Source organism: Apteryx mantelli, chromosome 3 (assembly GCF_036417845.1).
Source record: "Apteryx mantelli isolate bAptMan1 chromosome 3, bAptMan1.hap1, whole genome shotgun sequence".
NCBI classification, from domain to species: domain Eukaryota; kingdom Metazoa; phylum Chordata; class Aves; order Apterygiformes; family Apterygidae; genus Apteryx; species Apteryx mantelli.
The window spans coordinates 25,966,502-25,994,412 of record NC_089980.1 but is presented as its reverse complement, the minus strand read 5'-3'; the positions used below and the strand labels follow the sequence as shown (position 1 = coordinate 25,994,412).

Here is a 27,911-nt window from a genome sequence, read left to right as displayed (position 1 = left end):
AACAAGCACGAGCAGGTGAGCGAGAATGAGAACAAGCGAGAACGAGAGCAAGAGAGAGAGAACGAGAGCAAACGAGGGAACAAGAGCAAACAAGCAGGTGAGCGAGCAAGAACGAGAACGAGTGGGCAAGAACCAGCGAGCAACCGAGAACCAGCGAGAGAGAGAACAGGTGCGCGAGAGAGCGGGAGAGACAGCAGGAAAGACAGCGGGAGAGAGACAACAAGCGAGCAAGCACAAGCAAGAGAACAAGCGAGTGAGCGAGCGAATGAACGAGAACAAGAGCAAGCGAGAGCGCAAGGAAGAACGGGAACGAGCGAGTGAGGAACAAGAGAGAGAGAGCGCGAAAACGAGCGAGAACGAGCAAGCGAGTGAAAACAAGCGGGCGAGAACGAGTGAGAGTGAGCAAGAAGGAGAGCAAGCGAGCGAGGAAGAACAGGAACGAGTGAGGAAGAATGGGAACGAGTGAGAACAAGCGAGCGAGAACAAGAGCAAGCAAGCAAACGAGCGAGAGAACAAGCGAGCCAGAGAGCGAGCACGAGCGAGAGAACGAGCGAGAGAACGAGAGCAAGAGAACACACCAGAGAGCACACGAGCGAGGAAGCACGAGCGGGCAAGCGAGAACAAGAACGAGCGGGCAAATGAGCTAATAGATTAAAATAAACAACCAAATAAGTAGTAGAGGGTTTTTTTGTTAGATTAAATAGGACATTTTTAAGTGCCGAGGCAAGGATGCCCAGGACATAAAACTAATAATCTAGTGAAGTGTACAACAAGCTGAGTTATAAAGCACTGAGGTTTGAACCCTTCCTCCCCAGACCTGCAAGACCTCGGGCAATTCTATTCCTCTGTTCTTTGCGCACACAGGAACAAGAGCACTTCCTCCAAACAGTTCTGCTCAGAAAAAGAAACATGAAATTTTTATCATATTATGAAACCAAGATCCATAAATAAATAAGATATATTTAATTATTACTAGAGTAATTACTTAAAATGCCAACTTATGCCAGCCATTTTCATGGGAAAAATAAGAGATCTTTTCAGCAAGAGCACTAAAAACTCCACATGATGTTAGGAAAAGAAACGTTAGCACTGAAATCAAATGAAGAATGCACTCTCTTATTGGAGAAGATCAATTACTTCTAAAAAGATCTTAAAGATTGTAACTTCTCTTCCATGACCAGACAACAGTGGAATTTTCTAAAGAGCATATAACTGTATCCTGTATCAACTAAAGACTTTCTATGACTAAAGACTAAGAAAAATTTTTTTTTACTACTCAACCTGATTACAATGAATTTTGGCAGGAAGCTCCACTTACATAAGAAGCATATTAAGGACTGCTTTAAGATATGTTAAGGCCTTAATGCTACTATAAAAGTTTCACTACATGCATAGTTACACCAGCTTAATTTTAGATTTCATTTATACAAGGGAATGAGAAAAACACCTTGTGGACCCTTATTTTGGTTTCCATCACATTTCTTTAAAATTCAAATCTCTTCTTAATCCAAAGTAACTCAGTTAAGCTCTCTCTGGACACACTTAACAAGTTAGATTCTTGAAGTCCAGGCACTGAGATTCCGCTTATTCTAGTCCACATATCCTAGCAGCATAAAATTATACTGCTCAAGTAGCTGTCCCAGGCCATTTTGCCTGATATAATGAGAGCTGTTACATCCATTTATAAAAATAAGTCAAAAGCTCTCAGACAAGCACAAAGAAATAATAATGCAAGACATTTATTTCTAGACAATCTACACATGCTTTTGAAAGCCTTTAGCATCCCAAATCATTTATACAAAAGATTTTGTTACAAAACTAGAATAATCCTTGTAAAAGTAAATTGGAAAGAGAACACAAAATCTGAGTAATACACATATCAGCTTGAGACAGTAATACAGGCAAAAATCAGTTCATTTTACTCAAACACCATAGACTTAACATCATTGAGCTTCTCCTTCCCCACCTCAGCTTACACTTTGACAAGTGGTTTCCCGAGATTCTTTACAGACAGAAATTGCTCCAACTTCTGCCACTAAAGTGAGCCTCCAGTAGGTGGCAATATTTACCTAACAAGCAGGAACAGCCTTTCATGGGACTTGCCCTAAGCGTAGTTCTTCTAGTACTTTGAAGATGCAGAATTTGAATAAAGGTTTTTGTTTCATCAACAACCGAGAAAACTGTTCTCTAAATGAGTTGTATACATAACTCTCTAGCACATCTTACATATGAGAGTCTCCAAAGCAGGGGATCGGAATTTTTCTTTTAAATAAATGGATACATTTTAGCACCCCAATATTTCTAGTGTTCAAAATTGAAAGCCTGAGTTAGTGTCAGAAGCTGTTCATCCGTAGACTGAATGAGTTCTCTTTCAGCCCTCCCTGCCCACGCCTCCCCCACAAATATGTGTGCGTGCACAAAGGCCTGTAGTTCACAGACAGACAGGCCAGCAAATTCCAAAGGCCTGTGCAAGAGGCTTGCACCCAGGTAAACAGCAAGGTTTTTCTCTCATTAACTCTGCCATACAGCTGCCTGCATCTTAAAATGCATCCACTTCCACACTAAACAGCTCAAGCTCTTCTTTCATTTACCACCTTCTTCTGGTCAAACCATGAGATCTGCTGTCATTTCTTTCTAGTACGTTACCAGAAAATTGCCCGTTTTCTCAATTTAACAGCATATTTTAAATGCCTTTGTACTATCACATGACCTCTCTATGGCTTCCCTCCACCCTGCCCCCCTGAAAACCACTGTTACAACCTAAAAAAGAACTAAAATATGAGAAAACATAACTGGCTGATAGAACATCATTTTGAAGAACATAGCAACAGAGTACAACAATGTATATATACATCATCGATTCAGTTTAAAGCGCATCACTGCTTTATGTGGGGATGTGAAATTACTGGCTTCCAACGGTGAAAAGATACTGTATAGTAGAGAAAGTAGATTGACAAAAACAGCAAACCAGGAACAAAGTGCTCTGTGGTAAAATATTTTACAATTTACCTGTCACATTTGTTTTCTTACAAAGACAATGCTGTCATCCCAGTAAAATTACAGTGATCTTTGCACTACGATGAACGTCCTGGCTTCTTAAAAGACTTTGTGATGATGCCCAATTCTAGAACCAGCCACATTTTCAGAACTTTTTCCTCTGCAGAAAAGAAAATCACAGGAATCAACTGTAACCCAGCTCACAGGTGTGGCTTGAAAGCTGAGGACCACCAGAGGGGCTGGCCTGCTCTTTACAACCTGCCACACAAGCAAGCTGTGCCACATGGAGGAAGAACAAACACTCCACAGGCTGACACTAAAGGCAATGCTTCTGGTAGCAGCCTCCTCCTTAAACACACACCTTCCATTTTGTGGCTGTATCAGCTTTCCACCAGTGTGGATCCCTGGACCATATCACTGTGGGGTCACACAGAAGGGGTCACACTGCTAGGCACAGACAAGCCCCCTCATATCCCAACGTTGGCTTAAGCTGACTAGGAAACCACATCTTCAGGCCATAGTCCTACAAACACTTTAAGTTGGCAAAATCCAGCACTGCCACCAAAAAGAGAGATCTATCCTGCTGCTCTTCACCCTCCCATGCTTCCTTCCTCAACTCAGAAGTGAACTCTAGTCAAAGGATCTGCATGCAAGTATCTGATGCTCTCAGGATGCATTTAGCGCTAGGCATGAGGAATTTGACCTTCATTCCACTATTACAGGATAGGTCTTTTCACTGAACTGCCAGCTTTTTTTTTTTCTTTTTTTCTTAAACTATCAAATGTGCAGCTGAAGACAACTGACTATTTCTTGCAACCCTATTGAAGTAGTCCATTGTCACGCAGAGTCCAAGCTTTTATAGGCAGGGTTTGACCCTCGGGGGGCCACAGAAAACCTACAGCACACACTTCCAGAGCACTTGGTGCACAGTGTGCTACTAAGCAGCTAGAGGAAAGTGCTCCACAGCAGGCTACCTGCTGCTTAACCTGAAAAATTAAGCCACATTATATAGAAAGAGACATCCAAGCCATCTTCTGCCTTTTCTAACTTTCCTAATTTAGTTCCCAAACCATCTTACTATCAAAAGAATAACTGGTATTTGCAGCTTCAGAAGGGTTTGCTTTTAAGTAAGTTTTTAAAGGAACTCAATACATACATTCTTCCAAAGATCAGAGTTCACTCCCCTACATCAATTACATTTATATAACACAAAATAAAAATGTAGTAGAGAGGCAACAGACTCTTCTCCACCCTACATGAATTGCTGTATACGTTATTTGCATATTTTGTCAAAGTCTAGAGATTGCAAATTAAAGCCCTGAGATTACATCAAGGATTCCAGGCACAAAATAACTATTTTCTATAATAATTAAGCAAAGCTTTGGAGGCTGTATGTATTGACTGTGAGGCTTACTACAAGCCAATGAGCTCAGAAAAACAAAAAAACAAGCAGGATTATCAGAATATGCACCGTTACCTCCAATATAATATTTTTTCCCCCAGATACTTTACAACAGTCTTATGTATTCTGAAATAGGTTACCAAGAAGTCATTATTTTTGCACAGGTGTTTAAAATTTCCTGACCCCAGCAGATTAAGAAGGTAAAGAAGAAAAACTGATTCTTCAGCAGAAAAATAAAATCTCAGGTCTTATCCTTGTGATACCATTTGATGCAATTAGGATTTTGCTCCTGAAGCAGACTGCTGCAAAGGCAGTATTTTTAGACTCAGAGGGAAGGCAGCGCCTGGCATCATTCTGAGGCATATGCAAATAAAGCAGCAGCTCTACAATGAGAGCTCAGCTCTTCCTCTTCTAGCCAGGACACAGGTCAAAACAAAGAACCACATGACAGAGGCACACACACACAAATTTCCCCCTGTGAGAAGTGAAAGAAGCAGAAAGTTTACAAAACATTTTTCTTCATTTATAAGGCAGGGCTGGCAATGCTCCTGATGGTACAATCACACACCTGTCTCTTCACATAGCCAAAAGCTCCAGGCTGCAAGCCATGTGTTTCAGAGCAATAAGGAGAAGGATCCCCAGGAGCATTTCTTTATGCAATGACCAGAGCTTGTCAAGGGTCCCACTGTTTCACTCCAGATGGGACAGAGGCCACCCATACTCTGCAGCAGGGACCCCAAGGGACCCACCAATGTCACCCTCTGATCAGCTTCCTGCTGATTCAGTTCCAAGTCGGGACTACTCCACAGTCCCCATGACAGACCAGCCCTGCTCTATGAGACTTGAGCTCTGAAAATAGTCAAACATGTAAAATAAAAAGTGGTGTTCCTGTCTATATTCTAAAGAAACTTTCATAAACGTGGACATCCAATGTAAACCTGTATGCTCATCCTAATTGCAGTTAATAAACAAAACCAAATGTCTCTGTTCCACAGCCCAGGTAGATTACTTACAGTAACAGTCAGCTATCCAAGTTAAAGGTAAATGAAGGTTTATTCCCTTTACACTGCCCAAAAGTTATGTTTCCCAAATGAGAGTTAAACTTATTTTTTAACTATCAGTGAGAATTGTCATTCAGAGCAAAGACTGATTTATGCTTGCTGCACTATTACTAATTCTCAGTTCAGAAATAACAAAATTGTCCTTAAAGAACTAAACAGCACCACAAAAGAGGAGCTGAAATAAAAGTGAAACTTTCTTGCTTTACAGCTACTTCATATGATGATAATCACAGTTCCCAACTTTTAAACATGCATGTTTACTGAACGAAAAAAAACACATAAGAAATCATTCAGCAAAGCTGAGTTTTGAACATAAAATGTTTTACATAGCAAATCCTCCCCCACCTCAAAAATGCAGCAGACACTTGCTGGACTAAATGGTCTCTTACCCTCAAGGAACTGTACAAACAAAAACGATTCACATAAGATTCTCTAAGTGTCTCCTAAACACTTCAGCAGAAACATGAGATGTTTTCTTTCTTCTCAATGTTAGGAGACACTTGATTTATTAATTTATTTCCATATACATATATATTATACAAAATGGTAGTGAATAGTTCCATTCAACAGATTCAGAGAACACACTTCCAATTTTAGATAGGCAAATATCCAGTTTACCCTCCTGCAGCAGTCATATTGTGAGATCCAACTCACAATATAAATTAGTAATTTACTGCATTAGATGCTAAGTGAGATTGTACCCTTATTTATTTTAGCAGGCTAAATACTCCGTCAAGAGATGAACTGAGCAGCCACACAAACACTAGTGCCAGAGCCAATACAACAGAACTGGTGACAACCCACAGCTGGGGAAGCATGACTACACCTTTTGATTTAAAGCAGTTGTGGCAAGTGTCAGCCAATTACAAAACGACTCTCTCAGTATAGCAGGCTGCCACATGATGTGCACGAGTCAAGCAAAAAAGCAGCTTTAGCTGCACACTGAATCCTGTGAATCACACTGAAGACCAAGAAATCCTTACATATAGAGCAGTTGTGAACAAGTACCATGGACATGAAGGCAAAGAAACCCTACTAATATAAAAAGAGACAAGAACAAACAGTTTCATGATACTTCTTTGAACATTAACGTAAGATTTAGACTTCCTGGAAAACAACTGCCCATCTTTTTAGAAACTGCTAATAAACTTCCATTTTTCATACGATAAAAAGGGACAATGAAGACAACAGAGCAAGTGCTTAAGTACTGTAGAGTCACGATCAAACTGTGTAGTGAAACTGCCCCACCCAAAACCTACCAGAGAAGCCAAAGCTGGAAACCAGACGAAGCGGCTTCTCAGTATAATTCCTTACACTGTGGAGGTTTTGTGCCAGTTTTCCTTCTTAATTAAATACAGCACTTTGGGAGCCAGTGATAAAATAACATTATTGCATGGTCTTCAAAGGCTAGGACAGCTCAGGGAAGATATTTTCATTATTTTTTTTAGTGCTTTTATTCCTTTCAAGTTCCTTACATTATTAAAATTAAGATTAAATTTACTACACTACATCTACACCAACGCTCTTTTAAATTGTTAACCCATGTATTTCCTTAAACTTGTACAAACTAAGAACATACTGAACAAGTTCTGATTCTTTGCTGGAAAAGACCAGCACTTCTTCATTTATATTCATTCTATACAGAGAAAAATTAAACTCAAAATTATATGTAAACAAAGTATTAAAAGGCTTTTACAATTCTTATACATGAAAAATTAAACTAAATGTCAAGACAAAATTATCTTGCAAAGAACTTGCAATTGCAGTTTCCTAGCATGCCACCTTTCCAATGTTTGTGAATATATAAATTAAACAGGTAAGAGACAACAGTGCATTCATTGTTTTGGGGTTGGGGGGGGTTGTTTGTTTGTTTTAAACAGAGAACACCATATTTTTGTATATGATATTCAAAGTTGTGACCACTACTTTGCACGTGCATGTAGTAAAAGTTTCCATGTGGTCATGGAGTATATCATTTACTCGTTAAACTGGAAACTCCATTTACTTTACGGATGTGATTTGAAAAAAAAAAAATAATAATAATAATCCCTGAATAATCAAATATAGATTTAACTACTGTAGTAGTTGCACTTTAACTTTAAACTTAAACTTTAAATTTTTAATTTAACTTTAAAATTTAACTACTGCAGTAATTACCATCCACCTCCTTTTGGTAGGCTGAGAGCAAAAGAACAGTATGGCAGCTAAACATTCATATTTCCCTAAATAAAAAGCAATTCTGTTATTTAAAAGAAACGGAAACCTGGTTTGACAGTTTCAGCCAAATTTCAATTTAATTTTGCTTGAGCCTCAAATTCAGATGTGAAAGAACCTGATTAAACACTTCTTCCTTGTATTTGTTTTGTACCAAGCAAGGACTGGTCAGGGTGAACTGGGTGAGCTGAAAGCCCCAACTAAGAGATGCTATGACTACCTGCTCCAGTGCTGCACCAGCCTGTTTTATGTCAATTATAATTTACAGATTTGAATTGCTGATTGCTGATCCCTGCAGATAAGCATGCAAAAACAAACAGCTTTTAGGCATTTCTCCTTTCCAAATACCAACACCTGTAGGTGTCATAAAAGAGGTCTTTTTTCAGGGGTTAAGTTTTTCAGCTCTTTTTCACATGCCCCTGGCACCTTCCTCAAACAAGGAAACTTGCAACACAAGGATCTAAACTTTCAAATGGCTTTCAAGAGCCTCCAACTTTGAAGGAAATTCTTTCCTAAAGAAGTGGCCTGTCTGGCATGTGCTAGATCATTAGAGCTTTTGTTCAATATTTCTAGGTAGCACTCATCCTCAAACTCAGTTTTACAAGGAAAACAAACGGAAACACAAGTGGTCTAAAAGCAGTTTTGCAAATATTAAGCATAGTTAAAGGGAGGGGAAGAGGGTTAACAAAATAGTATTGAGAGCTTCAAGTTCCAAACATTTCACAAAAGGACTTACAGATTATATAACTTTTGGAATGACAAAGGTGACATTTTGCTAACATTTCTAGGGGCTTACTGGGAGGCCAACACAATTTTCATGTCACTGGAATGACTTCTTTCACACAAAATATTTATTGTGCCATGCTCTGCATGACAACAGCAAATAACATTTCTATCTTCTAGCTAGTTCAGATTCAAACTGTATCTCAGAACCTTCTCTGCGGGTGTTAGGGGCACTCCCAGTGTTCAGCTGAAATACATTTTAATTAAGTCATTCAGAAAAAAAACTCTAAGCTAGTCAGAAATTCTCCCCTCCTCTACTTAAGATGCAGGCCACCACCTGCTAATTTAACTCTTTGAAATCAGTATATTACTTTGGAGAGGTACTACCTAATGGTTTTTCCAAAGCTGCCAAACACAGTGACAGAAGCAAGAAATCCTATCTGCAATGCTTTGCAGGGACAGTTTTAGAAAACAAAAGAACACATAAGCAGTGAAAACCTATCACAAAATAATTTAGGTTGGAAAGGGACTCCAGGCCCATCCCTTGCTCAAAGTAGGGCTAGTTTCAGTTGAACACTGAACATCTCTAAGAACAGAGATCCCACAACCTCTCTTGGGCATTCCAGGGTCTGACCATCCTCATGGTGAAGAATTCTTTCCTTATACTCAACTGGAATTTCCCTTGTTGCGCTTGTGCCAGTTTTGTCCCATCCTTTTGCTGTGCCCCTCCAAGAAGCGCCTGGCTCCACCTTGTCTACAACTCCTACCCACGAGGTAGCTGAAAACAGCAATTAGGTGCCCCTTAGCCATCTCTTCTCCAGCTTCCTCAGCCTCTCCTCACACACCATGTGCTCCAGCCCACTATTCTTCTTGGCAGCCCTTCGCTGCACTGGCTCCTGTTTCACAGAATCACAGAAGGGTTGATGCTGGAAGGGTCCTCTAGGGATCTAGTCCAACCCCCCTGCTCAAGCAGGGTCCCCTAGAGCACATTCCCCAGGATTGTGTCCAGATGGCTTTTGATATTTCCAAGGATGTTTGCCAGTCTCCCTCCTGTACTGCAAAGCTCCAAACTGGATACAGTATTCTAGATGCAGTCTCACAACTGCCAAGTAGATGGGAACAAACATTTTCCCCAAGCTGCTGGCTACGGTCTTGCTAACGTAGCCCAGTGCACAGTCACCCTTCACTGCTGCAAAGGCGCACTGCTGACTCACATTCAACTGACTTGTCTGCCAGGATGCACAAGGATGGAAGCGTCATGCTGCAATCCAGCAGGCTTCAGTGTGGTTCAAGTCCTCCATGAGGGCCAGGGCCTACTATCACCATGTTCCTGCTAGTCATCTAAAGAAAGCTTTGTCCACTTCCTCATCTTGATGGGGCAGGTCTGCTGCAGACACTCACCATGATGTCCCCCTCACTGCCCTGCCCTCTAATCCTGACCCATAAACTCTCGACAGGCCTGCTGCCCTTTCCAAAGAAGAGCTCTGTGCATTCAAGCCATTCCTTTGCAAAAAGTGCAACCTCTCCATCTTCCCTACTTGGCCTTCCTAAAGAGCACACAAACATCCACTGCAGCACTTCTGTTGCATGAGCTATCTCATCACATTTATGTGATCCCAGGGAGCTCACAGCCCTGCAAGTGCACAGAGGCTTCTAGTCTCACCTGACCACTTCCCATTCGTACTGTGTGTTTATGCACACCTGACAGGCCCTCAGTCACACTGCTTCCTCAAGGGCACTGTAAGCGCCTGCCCTGTTGGGAACTCCCATGTGTACTCCCCCACTCTGCCCCTCCATTTATCTGCTACAGAAAGCAGCCAGGTTAATCTGTGACTAAATAAAGCACTGTAAAGGCTTTCAAGCCTGCCTACACTAGCTAGCAACAAGTTGCTTTTTTCATTTTTAAACAAGCTGCTACTTTATTTTTCAGTCAAGACTGTGATTCATTAAAATGTTCTACATACAAGGAAATTTTGCCCTGCCATCCATTTATTCACCTCAAGCTCCCTAACCTAACTAAAGGAATTACAGAAATCTATCATTTTCTGACTCTGCTAGAGATTGGACTGGTTTTTTTTTAATACGGCCCCTGTGCAGCCTATCTAAACAAGGTTTAGGAATACAGCTCAATGCAGGCTTGAATCAGAACAAATCATATTCGAGTACAGACTGCAGGTTCTCTGAAACCGAGACCCCTGTACCCTTTTTTGCTATCAGACATAGATGTATAAGAGGTTCAGCCACAGTGTGCACAGAGGACTAAAAAGGTTAGCTGGAATCTTAAATCCGTGCTGTGCACCAATGTCAGAGAGAGTTTTCCCCCAAAACAGAAAAAAGTTGAAATATATTCAGCATAAGTTCTCTTCTAGGGGCAGAACAGAACAAACACTGTATTACACATTCAGCCACATTCCTCAGACTTTCCAGTATCTGAAAAAGAAACATAACATACTGAAGTTGCTTGCTGTATTTTGCTCAATCGTGTTATCCAATTAATATATTTATTTCCACTTACTGTCTCTGCAACTACAATTTAATTTCAGAAACATGCTGACAAGGCAATGAGCAAGAACCTCAGGTACCTGCCTTCTGAACTCATTCCATGGCAGAGGGCAGGGCTGTATCTTGTGTACTTATGACTGATAATTATTTTTTTAATCACAGAAAACCAGCCAGGCATGGGCAGAACCCCGTGTCTTTCAAGACAGACAGGTATCAGGAATCCCTGTTTTCTTTGTTCTAATTAGGAGCTGCTCCAGTAGGCAAATATTATTTTATCTGAAGCGTATGTACTGTGTACTGTTACTGTATCTTGCATCAATAGTTAATATGGACTACTGACATGATATTGTCTCATTCATCCATAAATTGCTGGTCATTTTGTCACATTGCTGGTCAAACTGTCCAAAGTTTACCCATTTAGCTCCAAAAGATAACTTGCACCATCTGCAGGTCTTACAGGGCTACAAGATTCTTATTGTTAAGTTCTATGTTACTGGAATAAAAGTTAAGTCAAAATATTTCCTGGACAAGCACAATGACAAGCTTATTCCAAAACAGCGTCACATAACATCAGTCAAACCTAGATAGTTTAGCCTAGTTGAAAGAGAGATTTGCACTGGTTAGTGCTGGATGGAGTGCTACTGCTTTAACGTGGCACACTTCAAGCTGAGAAATAATTAGTGACCCATCTCAACGACAAGGGAAGCACTGCTTTCCTGGGAACAGTATCATTTGGAAAGGAACACAAGTCCAGATATTTTCTTCTCAAAGTATCTATAAACTCCGAATTAAAGTGCTTCTAAATTCTTAAAACAGCCACAATCTACATTACAGTGTACAGAGAACAACTTGGCGATTCAAATATCTTTTGAAAGATTTGCAAACTGTCAATATATCTCCTCAGCCCCGCTAAAAATTTGTTTTATTATGCCTGTTCTTTCAGATTAAAAGAGAACAGTCTTCTACACTTTGAATAGCATTAAAATAGTGCTGGTGTATCAGCAGTTTAAGAGTGAAATACATTGCTTTTATCCCAAAGCCAAAGCATTAAATTAATCCAAGTAGCACTTGAGAGCCCGATGCACTCAGACAGGCTTAGGTATGGTATAACAATGCTGCAGGAAAACTGAAAAATATGATTATAGAATTTCAGTGCATGTAAGTACGGATTTAAACAAACTCCTTTTGACAAATTACAATCCCAGGGATTTTTACAGCTGGGCAAAACACAGGAGGTTACCAATGATCTCTTTCAAAGTCATAACAATTAGATGTACCAACTTTTAAAAACTTCAACTAAGAGCTTAACTCAACTTAATTACTGCCCCCCTTCTTTAAATATAGCTTTTCCCTGAATACAATCAGTACTAGCCAGATAGAACCACAACATAAAATGTGGAGACGATGATCATAATTCTACAAAACAGTCAAGTTACATTTTCTGCCTACTGTCATTAAACTCCAGCTCCAGAAAGCACCATCTCTTTTCCAAACTTGCAGCACTTCTGATGCACAGTAACAAGTGAACGAGTTTGACAAAAATGTTAAAACTCCTAATGTTTACTTTGGCATAAAAAAGCTACAAATGGTAGTAACAACTTTCAACATCTTAAAGCAAGCATAACCATTAATTTAAAGTCGGTTTGCATTTTAGGGTTCAAAACTGACTGAAGTAATAGATCCTGGGCACCTCATCAAGAACTCATGTTGAAAGCTCTTGTAACACAACATTAAGATACTACATTTAATAAATCTGGGGACAGGTATTACAGCTTCACATTAATAATACTTTTAAGTGTGCTTTCAGCAACTTACTAGGCACCATTCTGCAAATGCTTAGAAAAAGAGAAAAATTTGTAGAAGAGAAGCAGAATAACCCAATCTGCAGAAATCTGGAGAGAAAACTACTCTTTGCATATAACTTCATTAAAGTATAAATGTGCTCAAGTCAAAATTTCATTTTTGGCACTGCTGATCTGTGCTAAAGTCCTACATCATCTGAAATACGAGCCTTAGAGAAGGTTTCAAAATTAAATTCAGTTTTCTGGACTTTTCTGTTTTGTTAAGATGCACATTAACATACATTTTGCAATGTACTAACCTAACATTCACCCAAGTTTGCATGCAGTCTGGTTTTAGGTGATAAGAGGATAGCTATATTTTAGCATGAGCTTAAAAAAAAGTGTAACATTTGTTTGCATGGTGAATATAACCAAGAAACACACACACACGGTGGGAATATGCTTTTTAAGATATTCCCTTTCTGTGAAACTGAGAATTATCTGCACATTTTCTGCAGAAATCCACCAGATTCTGTAAAGCCTCTTATCAACTGATACTGCTATTCATTAGTAGGGTAGACACATTGTGACAGGCAGCAGTATGAAAGATGGCGAAAGATAAAGACGACCATATTCAGGCTACAACCTCAAGGCAAGATATTGTAAGAGTGCCCAGCTGCAACCAAAGGCAGCCTGTTTCTGGAAATACAATGAGGTTACTACCACTTTTTTTCTTTCTCTTGGTAAACTAAAAGTGGCATCATGATATTATTACACAGAATGAGTATTTGCAGTATGGATAATAATTAGAAAGCGGCTGCTAAACTGCCTTAGCCTGCAGCATGAATTATTTGACCATCTAAACATACCATATCCCCTCTCTTTAAAAGGCTGTAATTGCAAAGTATTTAACCTAACAGTAATCTGCCAATTTGCATTTCACAGAGCAAAAGACTTTGTCCTGTTTAACTACAGTCCACTAGAGGATAGAACACAAAATTCCAGCCACCGTTCACAATATAGTAAGAAATCAGTATTAAAGTTATTTCTTTGTTGCAGTGTTTTGCTTAAAAAGGAACAGCTAACATAGTTACTAAATTGTAGAAGTCTATCAAACATATAACACTGTTACCTTTCTTCAATTCTATTCTTGTCCATAAGTGGCTGTTTGATCCACTGATTAACTAGTCTTTGTCCTTGAGGGGTTCTGCATTTATTTAGTAAGCCAGCTAGTGACTGTGCAGTATTAGCATTTTCCATAGAACTCTGGAAAGGAAAAAAGAGTTAGTGAAGATTGACGCCCACCGAATGGCACTCAACTTTGTCACCTAAGAACAGATCAGAGTGTCTTTTCCAAGTTCACTTGGCATCCATGAAAAAGGCAAATTAAACAGCATAGCTCTGAAGCAGTTACACTATGGTCCCAGGAACACGGCAAGCAAGGAATAGGTTTGTCTATTTTGATACTAGCTGACTGAATAGAAAAGGTGGAAATGTAGCTAGACATTCTCTAGATCATCCTTTGTAAGGTCCAAAAAAAAAAAAAAAAAAAAAAAAAAAAAAGAGGTCCTGTCCATAAGAAGAAAAAAAAAAAAAGCAGCATGAAACAAGACTTTGGTTAAAGAGTTTTGGTTGGAGTTCTTTTGAGGGCGGATGGAGGGAGGCAATGGAACTTACATACTTATATGATTTTTATTGAGTCTCCCTAGGTCATCTTTGGGGTACTATAAACATCTCCAAACACACACCGTTCAGATTATAGCTTACTATTTACAGTTTTGGTATAATATTAACTGTACGCACTTAAGACAGCCTTGTGGGTGGGGTGTTTTGTTTTTTTTTTTTTTTTCTGTTTTAAGTTGTACAAAGAGCTAGGAAAGAAAAAATTTGGTTTAGCACTGAAAAACAGCAAGCGAACTTGCTTTAACTTTAACCTAAAAATATCAGATCTACACAAGAACACTTGCAATTAAAACAGCAGGCAGGCATTCAACCAGTACCAGGTCTCAATGCCTGTAAACAGCTGCGACATAGGACTAACATTATGATAACAGGAGATGGAGTGAGAGGGTATATTGAGGGATTTAAGCCCTAGAAAATCTAAGCTCTAAAGTGTACACGCTTACTTTCAGTGTTCTGCACAGCACTGTATCAATATGAGAAACTCCAGAATCTGAGAAAGCAGCAGAGAGTCTAGTTACCTATTAGTCTCCCAAGCTTCTTAAAGCCATGTTACAAATGACACTGGTGTTTGATACAGGAATAACCTACTCCAGCATGCCCAAGTTGGAAGGCTATGGTTTCCTATGATCTTACATAATCAATTGCATTTGCTGCACCATCAGAACTTCACTTATGCTCTTCACAGAGTGACTCAAATTATAAAACATTTTGCCTCTGGCTGCAGTGCCTGCCCCAAAACCTCCTCAGACAGTCTGACATGCAGGCCATAACACAGCTTCCTGCTACATAGCAACCTCCCCTTGTTCTGAAGCACACAACACCACCTGAGGACAGGCAAGACAGTGCATTTCCTATCACAGACACTTAACACCTGCGAGGACTTATAAAGAGAAGTAGCTAAGAGGGTGTCAAATTTCCTAGAACACCTCCATAAAACCTGGGAAGAGGTCTAACTTCTCCTTCATTCCCTAGACAGTGGCACAGAATCAGGAAATAAAGCAATGAAGTCAGAACATCTTTCTCCACATTTAACCACCAGTTCAGATGCCAAATACATATCATTTTTCCCCCAGAAATCCCTCCATGGTAAACAGGGGAACGTATTTGTGATTTTATCCAATAAGTCTGAAATTCATGCAGACCCAGTCCAAGCAAGGATCGCTAAGCAGCATTTGCTAATACAAGAACAGAAGGAAAAGGCTTATATTCCACTGTATCAGCACACCACTGTGAGTTCATGTTTTCCTAGGACTACATAGGTCAGGGGACACAGGTGTGGTTGAAGGTTGGGAAGATTGGTAACCTGCTTGGATTTGAAAAAAAATGCACACAAAAAGTAAAACTGACACTGCCTGGTTAACATGCTCTGGTGCTTTCAGCACGTTCTTAAATACTGTCCTGTTCATTGCTCTGCCTGGTGCAGTTTTCAGCCAGCCTTCCCTTTCCATCACCAGCAGCAGTGCTCCTGACAAATGGTTCCTCTTTCCCTACTACTAATTCAGACTGCTATTTCCTTTCCTAGAAAGAGCACTACTGTAGAAAGCAACTGTGCTTTGGAGTTTCCTGTCATACCACGCATCTATGGAGCTCTCCTCCTCTCCCCCCAAGTTTGCTCCTGCCATTGGAGCTGTGAACTTCTTCGTCCCCAACTAAGAACAAGGATCGACAAAGCACGTCTCGCATTGCTTAGCCAGACGCGGGTACAGCCATGAAGTACTTTTAAGGCTCTTCCCATATCTGCATTCTACATGCAGACGCTTCTTTGTGGTCACTTCCTACCTCTTTTATGATCTTCCCTTCTGTATTCAAAGAAAGCTCACTACAAAAAAAAGGCTGTAACAGTGGCCAACAGTGTTTCTAGAACACTAGTGAATCTAGTGTTTGTACAAGATAGCTGAAAAAAATAGAAGGCTAAAAAATAAAAGTCACCATTAACCAAGATGTGAGGAGCTTTGATTGGATTGTCAGGCTGTTACTTATCAAGCAGCTAAAGTAGTATATTGCAAAATGCTTATCAATTAAAATGTGTATTTCTTACCTGGAAAAGGTTGAGGGCTTGGACAGCTGCATTATCAAGAACCATATATTGACTAAGATCAAAAGTAGTCAGTTCAAATTGTCCAAAGTTAGACTCATCTGACAGCAACTCTAAAAACTTGATAATAGCTGACAAAGATGAAATGGCAACCTGAAGTTAAAAAAAGAGAGTCTCTTGAATCAGGCAGCATTTGATAAATGCACCTATAAAATTACAAAACATACAATCAGAAAAGGTCTCTGAGTCATGTCCCTGCTGGAATTGACATAAAAGACTCATCTCATTTGACAGGACTTTTTCTTCACAGGGACATTCTAGGGCACTGCACTTTCTTTCTAGGTAGATGCAAGAACAACAAACTAGACATTTGCATAATCTGATAAACAAAAAAAGATGTGAAGTACATGCCTTGCCAGCTTTCCAAAGCTGTTATCAGTATGTTTCAGGCTAAGGAACTCAAACAACCTATTGCAGATAAATGAGATCATGAATCATCTGAGGACATGGTTTCAGGGTTAGTTTTCAGCCAGAGCAAGGATCTGATCGGGCTCACTGCATGGCCTTACAAATGCTAGTGCCAGCACAAAAGAGTGAGAACAGCATGACTGACTTGTTTAGTGGTAACAGAGTTCAAACAATTTTAACCTGTTATGAAATCACATGTTAAGGGAGAATAACTCAGCTGGTGCTCATTGCAAATGCAAGGTACAACGAAAAACATCTTAAAACAAATTAAAATATGTTATCTCAAGCAAATTACCTCTTGTTTACAGCTGACTAAGAATAAACATGCTCAGTTGACATGCAGGCACTAAATCATATGTTTGAGCCATAAGATGACACAAAACCCCCCAAATATTAGCATAAACAATACTTTATTTCCAGACATGAGATTCTCTCCCCATCATGCAAAATAATTAAAGGACTGCATTTCAGTCTTCAGGCTAGATAAATTATGAATAGGAAGCATCTCCTGTGTACAATCAGTTTGCTTACCAGAATTTACTATTTTGAAGAAATAAGTGAAGGGTTTTTTTAATTTTTTTCCAGAGGCCCTGTGAATCCTACTTCAATATAAAGACTCAAGGGCAGCAGAACTGCTAAACACTTCAGCAAGAACCTACTTTGATCTCTCATGGGCCATACAGACTACTTTCACAGAAGTATGGAAATACACCATAAAACAGGACTGGGAAGGACAGAGGATATCAGCTCACAAGAGGCACACACACCACTTCACATCTTAAACAAAAACAAAACATGGGCCCATCAAACAGTGCTCTGCACTCACCTGCTTTTCCATCTCTGGTAATGCTGCACTATTCATCTGTTCTTCTTTTTTTGATTTTAACAAGCGATTGAGATCCTGAACAATATCTTTTGTTGTGAACTCTGCTTTCTTTCTGTCTGTAATCAGAATTCCTCCTCTCTGAATGACCTGTTGTGCATAAATATATATAGTTATCAATTACTTTTAATTTTCAGAGGATGGGCATTCACCCTTACAAGCAAACCCCAAAGATGCACATTTATTTATGGCTAGTCTGCACAGAGAATAACAGACAGGATTTTACCCTTAACACATCTTTTGCTGATTAAAATGCAAGTGAGTCAACAAAAATAATACATTTTGGATGCATAAACCAAAATTTCTTCAAATTAACAAATTACTCCTTCATTTTTCTATAAATCACAGAGACTAGCTAATAAGCTAGGATACAGCTTTTTAGATAAAGCTTTGTCTAAACATAAGCCATGAGGCCATGGTGACAGGCAATTCTCTTACTTGTCGTAGTTTTCCCATCTCTCCAGCAGTCTCTCCTCCTGGTAGCACACACTCCTTAGGTCCCAGCTGAACCAGCAGAGCTTCAAGGTTTGAGAACTGATCGTTATCTGGAAACTCACAGACGCTCAATTTTCTCAGTGTAGCATCGACATACCCCACTCCAACTACTCTTTGTCCATCAGCAGTAGACAGCTTCACCCCCACAACTCCAATGGCCGTTGACATATCATTGTTGGCAAAGAGAACTTCCTCAAACTGGGCAAGATTTCCTGGAGAACCCTATTCAGGAAAGAAATATATTTTCTCAAAGAATGTGTGTGTGTGTGTGTGTGTGTGTGTACACATTTTTTTCAAAGGATGTCAATGAATAAAACTAAGTAAAAAATATTCTGCTAGTAAAAAATATACATCTGTTTTCATTTTTTAACCATTAAGATTATACATATCATCTACACAAAGTCTAGTATCTCAGGCTTCCTTAATCTCCCAATCTACAGTAAACATGTAAGACAAGCTTCTCCTGCCTTAACAGTAAGAAACACAGGGATCTGTAACAGATCACATTATTCATCATTGCCAATGTCAGTCCCTGAAAATCACTAAGACCAAACTGAGGAAAATTGTACCTTGTATGCCAAATACCAGTCATTTTCTTTGGTAGATTTACTCCCAGCTTTGTTCTTGTAAACTTCGACTCTGTAATGACGAACCAGAAGCAGATCTCTCACAAAAGATTCAAAGTTCATTTTACTAAGCACAACACTCTCCAGTTTCTGATTTCCTACAAAAAAAGAAAAAAAAACTAAGATACCTGGATTTATTAATTTTTTTTTTGGTAACCGAAATCCCCAGGAAATAGAGTTAACAGTCTACAGAAAGGATGTTATTCTGAAAACCCATGAAACAAGACAAAAACACAATACTCAACTGATTAACATTAAGAATGAAGAAAGCGCACACCATATCCAAATAAAAAGCAGTGTTCACTGTTCAGTTCCAATTTTCACTCATTTTATACATACGTGTATGTAAAAAGATTAGTTCCTCTAACCCTTCTTGTCTTCTTACAGCATTCTTGATTTGTTTTTCTAATTTATCTTTCACGCCTTTTAATCTAGTGAGTGGTGGAAACAAACTACAGTTTTTCCTTCTTGATAACCTGCCTTCTTTCCTGAATAAGCCACTTCTGCTAATGGACGCACAAAACAGCCTGTCACTCTGGAGACAGCTAAGACACACATCCCAAGACCTGCTGCCATGGAAAACAATATATTCTGTAAACACAAACTAATCACAAGAAAGTTTACATTAAAACCTAATTTAGTGAGTGTATAGTTGGCAAACTTCTTGCTTTTGCGCCTACAAGGATGCAGGCAGATGGAACAGCTGAGCAAATTTAATTCCTTACAACTGCCAAGAGGAGCAGTATCACTTCTACTTCCCTTCCTCTTGTGCCACCTCTGGGACCAACCTAACAACAGAATAAGATGATTCCACTACTAACCTACCCAGCCAAAAATGTAGGTTGTTTAGTTTTCTGCCAGATCAGCAAATGGATAGGGATCTTCATATCTTGCTTTTCAGCAGCACCTGCTAGTTTAGCTATCCAAGCAGGCATTCCTCGCATTTGAGGTTTTACGTACCCTTTTATGTACAAGATGTTAAACAGAATTTCCATCCCTAATAAATAAATCTGTAAGACACCATTTCAAGTAGGATTTTTAAAATTATTTTCTTTGCTCAGAACTCTAGTATCGCATCTTTTGGAAGCAGGTAATTAAGCCCACATAAGTAGGTTCTCTTTGCCAGTGCAGAGATGTCCAATACAACATAATTTTTCTTTTTTTAGATGTGACTAAATTATACACCAGCTGGAGAAAAAGGCAGCAGATATGCGATTTGAAATCCTTCCTGAAAGCAAAAACTGTAGATTTATGCTGACTTTCAACTGGATATTCTAGATAAGGCTATAGTTTGCAGTATTTTAACACTGGAGCTGATAATCACAGGCTTACATCTGCAAAGTGATTACTTTTAAATGGAACTCAAAAACCATAACAATGCATGTGTTTCTAGTCTGGAAGGCATTATTTCAAATCCTAGGCTTAAAACTATCAAACTCTGCAAATTTTCCACAAAATATTTTTTTAGTTACTAGCCCATCACTTGCACTAGAAGGTGAAAAGCATGAGAACACCATTCCCTTTCTAAAACCAGTGCATAAGAGATGTCTTTCATTACAAACAGGCTTCAATCAAGTTTATTTTGCCAAGAACTTTGCAGTGTTAGTTTCCTGAGACAAAGGATAATACTAAGGTTTCCGTCTTCTGAAAAAAATTTTTATCTTGATGCTCACACATCTGATGTCTGACAGCTTTACTCTCTCATACTAAGAGATAAATAAAAAGCAACAGGGGAAGGGAAGAAAAAGCCTTATGCATTACATAATTAAATATGCTATTCACTGCTGCAGGCCATCATGAGTCAAGCACCTAATAATGGAAACTCCACACATTTACATTTTACCATTGTTAATCAGTCACCTACGCTACAGAACTATGTAAATCCAGTCCTCAGTTATCACAGAAGTGTCGTGCAATCCTTTTCATAGAGATCTACCAATGGTCTGAAAAAACGTTATTAACTGCTGTTAGTCTATGCAACAAATTGTGTTTAATTAATTATGCACACCTGATAGTCCTGCAATGAGCTTATGTCAAGAGAAGTATATATGCAGAACCATGCTTTCTTCTGTAGATACCTTCCTACATTTGTACACCTACATCTGTCACATATATCCTACTCAGAATGGGTACTAATTAGCATCTTCTTTCCTACACTTATCAGAGCAACAAGGGCATAGATTACTCCAGTTACTGTGAGCAATACTTCATAGTGCAAGCTTCAGCAGTCCAGTACCTCTGAGCAGTTATATAACTGCCTAGAGCATAAAGAGGTAAGCAGCATCTGATGCTCTCTCACCACAAAAAGGTACGTGTCTTTAAAAACGGACATCGAAGATACCTTATTTTAAATTAAGATACGAAATGCAGCAAGCGAACATCAAAACAGTGTGCCAAACGAAGAAACACACCGGAGGCCTTGCCCCCGAGAGCACAGCAACGCTGCACCTGCTGCCCAAAGACGGCTCCTGTCAGCGGCATCCAGCACACGGCCACACACACCACACACGCACGGGCTCACGCCTCCCTCCCCCTCAGCACCCACCCCACTCCCGCCCGGCCCCACGCCTCCGCCGCAAGGCCCCGGGCAGCGAACCCAAGCGGCCGACGGGGCCCCGGGGCCCGCTGGCGCCCGCACACCCACCCGGTGCCCCTGCCAGCTGCCGGATGACGGCGCGGGTGCGGAAGAGCTCGCGGGCGGCCAGCCGCGCGTCGCCGCCGTGCACCGTGTAGTAGTCGCCACGCTCGAAGAAGCGCACGGTGGTGTCGGGCTTGTCGGGCAGCGAGAGCACGGCGCGCACGAAGCCCGCCTCGGCACCCGCGCCCTCGGGCCACACGGCCTCCCGCGGTGGCTCCACCGCCATGCTGCTGCTGCTTCTGCTGCCGCTGCCGCCGCCGCCGCCGCCGCCGCCTCCCGCCAACCGCCGCCTCCCGCCAACCGCCGCCAACCGCCGCTGCGCGCGCCCCGCCCCGCCGCTGCCGCCGCCGCGCGAGAGCGGCGCCACCCAATCGCCGCGTGGCCGGCGCAGCACGTGACGCCCGCCCCGCCGCCGTAAGGCGTCTGGGGCGGCCACGCGCGCTTGTGGGAGCGCGCGGACTGGGTCTGTTCGCGCGCCGTATGCTGCCATGGCAACGCCGCGGCGCAGCCCCGCCGGAGGGCCGCGCCCGCCGCGGCGGGGAGTGCGGGCCGCGGGGCTCGGCGGGGCGCCGCCTGCCGCCCCCCCCCCCCCGCAGTGCCAGGATTAATCTTAGCACTGGCCACCATGCATGTATGGAAGCCATATGTTTGTTCTTACACCCAACCTAATGACGTAAAAAAGTCAAAAGTACTTAGGCCTTCCACTCCCCGGTGGCAGGGCCTGCCCCCGCAGGCGGGGGACAGCCCCGTCCCCGGGTGGGCGGCTGCCCTCTCCCAAACACAGCACAGCCCTCGTCTGCCTCTTTCCCCGCTCCCGGTTGCATGACTCCCCCTCTTCCTCCCAGGCAAGTGTAATTCAGGTTCAATATCAAAAAAAAAATTAAAAAAAAATCTCATTTGATATCTTCTTTGGGCAGAGACAGCAGAGATTTTCTGCACTGTATCTTCTACAGCCTTAAAGTACAACAATAGATGCAGAATTCCTTAAAACGGTTTTCTAGATTGTGAAAAGGCAGTTCTTAATCCATTTTCACTACAAGGCTGACAGTTGTGTTTCACTGTGGTTTTTTTGTTGTTTAACGAAGACAAGCTCCAGCTTCTTTCTGAACTTTAATTAAAATAACAAAATAAGAAGGGCTATTATTCAATAATTTACAAAGTCCGCCCTTGCAATAAACCTTGCTTGTTTCCCACATAGTGTCACAAAGTGACACTTCAATCAAAACATATTTTGGACAGAGCAGAATTCACTCTGTTTAATGAATGTTATAGCTCAATGACAGATTTTTCTAAAAACATTATGACTTCTCTTGAATTTTAAGTTTCAAGCTTGCAGTGGGGCATGATGGTAACAGGGAGCATTTCAGTCAGCCACGGCCCTCCTCAGCCCGGTTAGGCAGGAGAAAAGGAGCTGATGCAGCCAGCTGGGTCAAGTCTCTCACTTTAAAAAAACACCTCACATCATTAACTTTCCACACCAATCCCATGACACTGTACAGGCAGCCTCAGCTTTTAACACTGCGGTTAACAGCCCCTTACAAAAGTGCCCAGTTTTTATCAGTTCACAGAGGTGCCTTCTTTCCATACGGCACCTCAAGATTGAGCCATCACAAAATAAATCACTTCTACAATAAAGACGCATCGCAAATAAATTCCTGCATGAAAAACATCCATGTTATAACTGAGATCCCACTCAAAACTAGCTAGAAATAAAGACATGCTACGCCCACAATGGCCAAAAACACGGAGGCCAGAAGGGCCGGGAGCACCAGGCCCCTCGCCCTGGCGACACGCAGGACACGTCCTGCCCCGCACAGCCCTGCCCCACGTCTCCAAGAGCCGGGCTGGAGACACCCACCTCCTCGCAGCATCTCTCTCCTAAACCCAGACGAGGAAGAAGCGAAGCATGAAGTCACTAGAGCTTCGGCAGCTTTCACTTACAGTGAAAAATTCAGCCTAAATAATTATCATTTAGCAAATATATAGGCTTCTGGGGAAAAACAAAACAAAACAAAAAAAAAAAAAACAGGCTCTCATAAAGGTCAGGTAACCTTACCAAGAGGGGCTTGTACCTGGACAACCCAAGTTAAGTACTTTGTGAATAGATGGGATTGCTTCTCTTTGTACTTACTGATGACTACAAAAGAGGCAGACGGATAAGGGAGAAGATAGGGCAAGAAATAAAAAGTGTCTTTGTGCAAATACTTGGGGACTAGGGGGGCTCAAGGGACCTCATTACCACCTTCAGAAGAGATAACTAACAGCCCATAAGTTATAATTGCTGCGTGCTAAAACGTGTCATTCTCTCTCCTCTGGGCTGATTACACCCTTTTTTGCTCTGTTTGCTCAAGGCAGCTCTGTTAAGCAGCAGTCTCCCATTCATACAAGGCCCCTGCCTAAATCAGCCACTAATACTCTTAAGCGTGGTGACTACGGCCCATGAAAAACACGTATGTTGTGACTCCTGATGTATGAAATGTCACCGGATCAATCACCTTTGCCCCATGTGGTTCTCCTACGGCAGCTCAGTACCCAGGCCGGTCTGCGCAGGTGTAGCTTTGAACCCAGAGCGTTTCCCTGTTTCTGTGTTGGGTTGCTTCAGACGCTTCCTGCTTTCTCTCTTGCGCGCCAGGAGTGATGAGGACGAGAAGGTGGGTACAATTATTAAGCACGTGGCAGGAGGAAAATGGATGCATACGCTAGACCTTAATTTTGCTGCTGCCTTACGCTTAACTAGTGTACATAGGAAAGTTGAAATGTTTTTTTCAATTAAGATATGAAAATGGATGTCCATTAACCACTCTACAGAAAAAAAAAGAGAAAAAAAAAGTTGTTTCACCAGAGGTTAATTAGTATTCAAGTGTAATCAGTGTCTCTAATGCTTTTTTCCTGGTGGGGATGTCACCAGAAAATCTCATAGCAGACTTGTGTGCGTATGTGTGCACACATATAGCAACAGAGGTTTAAGAGAATGCTATTGTACAAAACAAGAATAGTATGGATTATTTATTACCAAATAATATTAACAAGATCACTTGATAGTATTAACAGGATAAGAGTAGTTGATATATGCTGGAAAACAGAAATCATAGTTGTTAGCTTATAAAGGACCTTATAACTTTCTTCCACGCACTTTTTTCATGCAGACCAATTGCCACAGGCATGCCTCTACTATGTGGGCATGAGCACATGAACACATGAGGACTCTGCAATGCTTTGGGGGATTAGTAGGGAAGAAAAAAAAAAAAGGAAACTTCTAGCATGTTGCAACAAATTGTTACATGCCATAACATGTTATGTGTTGCCTCTACCATTACACATCACCCGCTTTTTACCTGCCACCCTCTCACTGGCATGCAGCTGCCACTGCATGTCACTGTGAAGACAGAAGGACAAGGGAAGATTTTAGCAAAGTTCATAAAATTCCTGTGGTGATGGATCCCACTGTCCCCAAAGTAAGAGCTACCCTTACAACATGCATGCTTTTCTGCATGCCCAACAATGATCTTTGTAATACTAGACCTTAGTCTCTCCTGGAGGTTGTTAGAATTCAATAAATGTCAGCTGTAAAGTTAAGTCAGTGGAGCTACTAGCATTTTTAGTCTCTAGAAATATTTTTTTTTCCGGCTATTTGAAGCAGTCTGTAATCCAAAGGCACTGTATTATGATGACCAAAGTCCAGTAGGTAAAGTTGTAAATAAACATGGTTCACAAACAATGTTGTCTTAACGAATTTGTTATGTTTGTTTATGAGAACAAGTATGCTAATGTCAATAGACCCTACATATGCAATACGCCATCTCTTAATTGCGTAGCTGTGGAAACTACACTTAGGCACTACTTGTGTCTTTGGGAGAAAGTTTTATAGATTTTATTGGTCATGCTTTCCCAAATATGTTACGCAGATATTCTCTTCTAAAAAAGTCTTTTGTTGTCTTGTGTGGTTCTCAGTAACTAATTTCACCTTTCCATTTCAGTTTTCTCACCTGCAGAATGAGAATACTACTATTTATCTGTTTATTGCACAGGAGTATTATAAGGAAATGAATAGCACTATTTACATAGCACTTTCAACACATAAGATGCTATGTAATGTTTATCACATGAAAGAAGAACTTGCTCTTTCCAAAACAATATCTGTACATACACATATGGATTTTAAAAGCAAAAAACCCTCCCCACACAACTCCCTTGTATGTTAATTAAAATATACTTTTGAAAAATCAATTGCATAAAAAATTATTTAGTTTTCCTCAGCAATAATAATGTTAATATAGTAACACATTACGTATATACGTTGGTGTAATAATTTATAAGGAAGCGATAGATTTGCCCATACAAACTATTTTCTCATGTTGTATGCATGCACTAAGATAAGCATTACTGTTACCAAAGGCCCCAGGCAGGAAAGTCTCAGAAGGGGGGGGGGGAGATTGTGGGGATTTCGGTGATGTTACCACTGGGATTTCTTGTACAGTTTCTGTGGCCATACCCTCTGTCATAAAGGTCTCATTCATTCATCCTCAATTTATTTAATAAATTTTCAGTCTGCCCTTCTCACCCTCTATCACAATTGATAATATTTTACATTAAGAGAGAGGAAATGTGGTATCAAAACTTTGTGTAGAATATTAAAGAGATTTAAAAAACATATTCCTTTGCTGAAGGAGCTTAGACAAATGGAAACATTAAAATATTTACCTTCTCATAAATTTGATGCAATGACTAAGAGTGTTTTATGAAGTTCTTCTGGTTTGTTTCTTTTACAGGAAACCAGGTTTTTATCCTTGCTCAAGGATTTCCAAGTATTAATATAGGGAACACAATGTTTTGATGTTTCATCTCTCAGTATTTTCCCATAGCAATCAATTTTTGCCAGCAGTTCAAAGCTCCTCTAAAGAAGTATGAGAAAAAACATCATATGCATAAGTAGAGATGACACTTTATTTGATATTGGTTTGTTGGTTTTTTTTTATTTCAGTGCATTAGTTAGCCTCCTTAATCTGCAAAGAAATACAAAACACAGCAAAGTTGCAGGATTCCTGTGCTAGTTTCTCAATTCTCTTTCTCCTCACTCTTCTACATATCCCCGTACACACATTTATGCAGCTGGACTGTTGCACAAGAGCTGTGTTTAGTAAACAGAACAACAAAAAAAAACAACGTTAAGGTCAACAAAACTACTTAAAAAGGGAATCTAGGGAAAAAACTATTATTGAATCAGTTGTGAACAAAGACAGCCATTTGCAGAGCTGAGCAGCATGATGTTTGCAGCATAATAACTGAGTTTAGAAAGAGACATAATACTATCTCTTCAATTGTTAAACTCTATTTTCAGTGTAGTTTCTATAAACTTTTCTACCCCATTGGCTAGTTTCAGTCAAATTTGACAAAGAAGACCACGTAACACTAAATTCTTGCAAATGTCTAACATGAAAAGCAGATTTTTTTTTTTTAAAGGATCTAAATGTCTTCACCTATTATGGGAAAAGGAGGGAGAACAGTTTTCAAACAGAACAGAACGGGACAACAGCAGCTTCCAGGCCACTCAGCAGGTACATACCAGCCAGGCAAGTCAGCACATGTGCAGCCCCTGCCCAGCCCTAGCACATGACATCTCTTCCCACCCTGCAGGCCAAAAATTTAGGTATGAAATGGGGAACTGGGGGTGGGGAGGGGAACTCCAGTATTACAATCTATAGAAGAAGAAAGGAAGGGTAAGGTCACCAAACTGAAGAAATGGAAGAAAGTAAAATATGGTATATGGAAAGAATGAAGAACTGGAGGAGAGAGACAAAATACCAACGGTGCAGCAGAGGACAAGCTCACTGAAAACTAGACTTACAGAGAGCTGTATGCAGTTGAGCATACCTCAGCAGACTGCATGCATAACCCAGGCAGAAAGGGAGCAGCATCTGTTGGCAGAGGGGGCAACTGCCCAGCAGAAGGTGTCACTGACTGACAACTGTCACTAGCCTCCTGGAAGGCTGCGATGCACTCTTGGAAATTCCCCATTTCAGGATTTCTGTGATCAGCAGAAACAGCAACTTGACAGAGCAAACTTATATGAATGTTCCCACTTCCCAAAACACATTACAGATGCCCAGAAATTTGGTAAAACCTGGAGGCTGCAGCAGCTCTGTGCATCTGCCTAACGTCAGAGCACCAGATGCTGAAAGATCTAAAGAAACAATGCTGCCTGCCAGGATCAAGTCCACATTTCAGCATCTAACACAGCAGTGCCCAATATAGCTTCCACCTTGGCCAAGGTGGAAGCTATATCCATGACCTGTGACAGCAGAAGTACATTCAGCACAGTTCCGAAACTTTAGCAACTTTCATACTGTGTCTAGCAGGCTTACGCAAGCTCTCTAATAGGGTATGCTACATATTTAGTTTCATG

At 40.8% G+C, this 27,911-nt stretch overlaps 1 protein-coding gene across 3 annotated transcripts in view; it reads right to left on the bottom strand.

Moving 5' to 3' along the window:
• Positions 1-21,765, bottom strand: part of MSH2 (mutS homolog 2) — a 57,601-nt gene extending 35,836 nt beyond the window's left edge. For 2 of the 3 annotated variants that reach the window (XM_067292970.1, XM_067292972.1), the window contains exons 1-6: positions 21,515-21,765; positions 18,814-18,968; positions 18,188-18,466; positions 17,693-17,839; positions 16,402-16,551; positions 13,813-13,946 (exon numbers count right to left, since the gene is read on the bottom strand). In XM_067292970.1, the coding sequence (XP_067149071.1) occupies positions 13,813-13,946; positions 16,402-16,551; positions 17,693-17,839; positions 18,188-18,466; positions 18,814-18,968; positions 21,515-21,734 (1,085 nt within the window). In that variant the 5' untranslated portion in view covers positions 21,735-21,765. The remainder of the gene's footprint in view (positions 1-13,812; positions 13,947-16,401; positions 16,552-17,692; positions 17,840-18,187; positions 18,467-18,813; positions 18,969-21,514) is intronic. The other variant, XM_067292973.1, reaches the window with a different exon arrangement.
• Between the last annotated feature and the right edge of the window lie 6,146 nt (positions 21,766-27,911).